The sequence below is a fragment of the Elephantulus edwardii genome, unplaced genomic scaffold (assembly GCF_000299155.1).
Source record: "Elephantulus edwardii isolate Elephantulus edwardi_28Jun2011 unplaced genomic scaffold, EleEdw1.0 scaffold00157, whole genome shotgun sequence".
NCBI classification, from domain to species: domain Eukaryota; kingdom Metazoa; phylum Chordata; class Mammalia; order Macroscelidea; family Macroscelididae; genus Elephantulus; species Elephantulus edwardii.
In genome coordinates, this window is record NW_006399907.1 from 1,347,448 (window position 1) to 1,350,036 (window position 2,589).

Sequence of the window (2,589 nt, forward strand, 5' to 3'; positions counted from 1 at the left end):
CATGGTATTCTCAATACTCTTCTCCAGCACCACAGCTCAAAGGCATCAATTCTCCTTCTATCCTCTTTGGTCACTGTCCAACTCTCCGATGCATAACAAGTGATTGTGAAGACTATTGGATTAATATAATAATTTGATAGTCAATATCATTCATTATTTATTACTACATTTGATATTATTTCATTAAAGGACTAAGAAAGTTATATTTTCTATTTATTAACTCTGACATAGGATTACAGAATTAAGACGTTTTCAAGTCACATGTTTGCTCATTTTAGAAACCTTAAATAAGAGAGTATACTAAAGAGAATGAAACATAAATTCATCTACTTAAGGTAAGGAAAATGGATCATCCTGCTTGTAGTTCTCATTTTTTTTCAGAAAATCTGCATTATAGAATGCTATGAGGAACAAAACATTATTCATTCCTTCATTTGCCAGAATAGAACACAGCTCTCACAGCTCTAGTGTACATTAGTTTAAAATGTAAAAAGTTCTATTGATTATGTTTTTCTCTCTTTCTCATTAATCAGCCACCATACTCTGTTTATCAGTATATTTTACATATAATGTATATTATATAGAAAAATCCATTTCACAAGAATTAAGTTACTCTTAAAGTTATAGATAGAAATGATCTATAAAATATCTAGGGAGCTTTGGTGGCACAGTACATAGGGAAGTGTGCTGTTAACCCAAAGCCTGGTGCCTCTCTGGCTGTTCGAATCCACCAGTTGCTCCTAGGAAGAAAGATGGGCAGTCTCCTTCCGTGTGATTTGCAGACTCAGAAAAATCCAATGGAGAGTCAGCTATGAGCCAGTTCCCATAGGGCAGTAATAAAAGAGAGAAAATATTAAAGTGACTATTATTTTTAGTATTTTAAAACAACTCTAACTTAAAAGAAAGACAAGCACTTGCCTTCATCTCCATCATCGCCAAATGGGTAGAAAAGAGCAACAGCTAAATTGATGAACACAGCGAGGTTGAAGGAAATACTCCCCCAGAGAGAGATGTGTCTTGAGAACCAGAACAGGGCAGGGTTATCTAAAAGGCAACAAATGTAATAGGACAAGAAGAAATAGAGAAATCTTATTATAACTCATGTGTCCTGCAGGATGACATTAAAATATGTCTTTATAAATGAGAATTAAAGTATATACAAGTGAACATTCATTCATTTACTATGGATTATATAATCAGCATCATAAGAGATTTTTTTAAAATTCTATTTCTTTATACCTAAACCATCTGAGAAGAGTAATTTTTCAAACCCTAAAGGTGATCAGAAAAGATGATTTCATAATAATTCATTCTAATCTATCCTCTAAGGAGATTAGAGGAAAGATGGTGTCACCACTGCCTGAGGCCTAATTTAAATGGATGGTGTACACACCTGTGTAATTTGGTAAAACCAATAAATTGGTCCCATTTCTGTATTTTAAAGTGAAACAAAAAAGCCTGAAGCCCTTCATTAGCACAGATAGATCTTCAATGGTGATTCCTGTGACACTGGCACAGTTGCCTGGAACTTTACAACTGAATAGTATGAGCATGGAGCAATACTGTTTTAGCGCGCTTATGATTTATAATACAATTTATATGTTAAACTTAATGCTTCCCAAGAACTGTTGAGTCTTAAACAGAAGGATGTTTGACTGAACATTTTTCTAAAAAGGATTCTGCTTTGTCATGAGGAATGAAATAGCAAGTACATCTGAATACCATTTACATTAAGAGAAAACTGTTCTCTTCACCTCTGCTAAATAAAAGGACAGGCATGCAAACAATGCCAGTTTGTAGGGAAGCAAGCTTCCTAGTTTACCCTGGACATTCACTTGACCTTTCCATCTCTAAGTCTCAATATCTTAATACTAGAATTAAAATACTGAATTTCCTGGAGGGGGAAGTTACATTAATACTCATGCAAAAATTATAAGCTTTTTGGATTTGTATCATGTTAATCCCAGCCTGGGTTCCAGTACTTAACTACAAACCACACTCCCTTTTAGTACAACTTGTTTTCTTCTCCTGGAATGAAGCTTCTGTCACCGGCCTCCCCACCTCACAGGGTATGATTAGAAGTGTTAAGGGAATGCTATGTTTCAATATATATTTAAAACATAAATGTGACCAGAATTTGTAACGGAAATGTGCTTTCTTAAAGTGTTATTATAGAATAATTGCCTATTCATTTTTAAAAATAGGTAGAGAGCTTAAAACATGATGCTGAAGAAACTGTTGCAAGATATTTATTGGTTTTCAAACACCAAGGACACAGAAATTAACTTTGATTTTTGTACAGATAGATTTGTCTTTTTCTTAAACTCCTGTTAGTCTTTCCCTGATTGTGATGGCATTGAACTGATTAATGCATCAGAAAATGTAAAAACATGCAATTCCATCATTCCTGAGCCAGGAGCCATCATTTATAAAAACAGCATATTAAGACAAAATTAGATTGCACGCATTTGTAATAAGGAATCTTTGCTTATAAGTTGATTCTATCTTTAACTTCATATCAGTTGCTTCTAAAGTTTAAAAGTAAAATTTACATTAGAAATTATAGTATTTCTTTTGGATATATTATTT

General features: G+C 33.4%; 1 protein-coding gene across 1 annotated transcript in view; it reads right to left on the minus strand.

Moving 5' to 3' along the window:
* ITPR2 (inositol 1,4,5-trisphosphate receptor, type 2) overlaps positions 1-2,589 on the minus strand; it is a 732,333-nt gene that overhangs the window by 143,825 nt on the left and 585,919 nt on the right. The window contains exon 48 of the mRNA XM_006895058.1: positions 919-1,044. Coding sequence (XP_006895120.1) covers positions 919-1,044 — 126 coding nt within the window. The remainder of the gene's footprint in view (positions 1-918; positions 1,045-2,589) is intronic.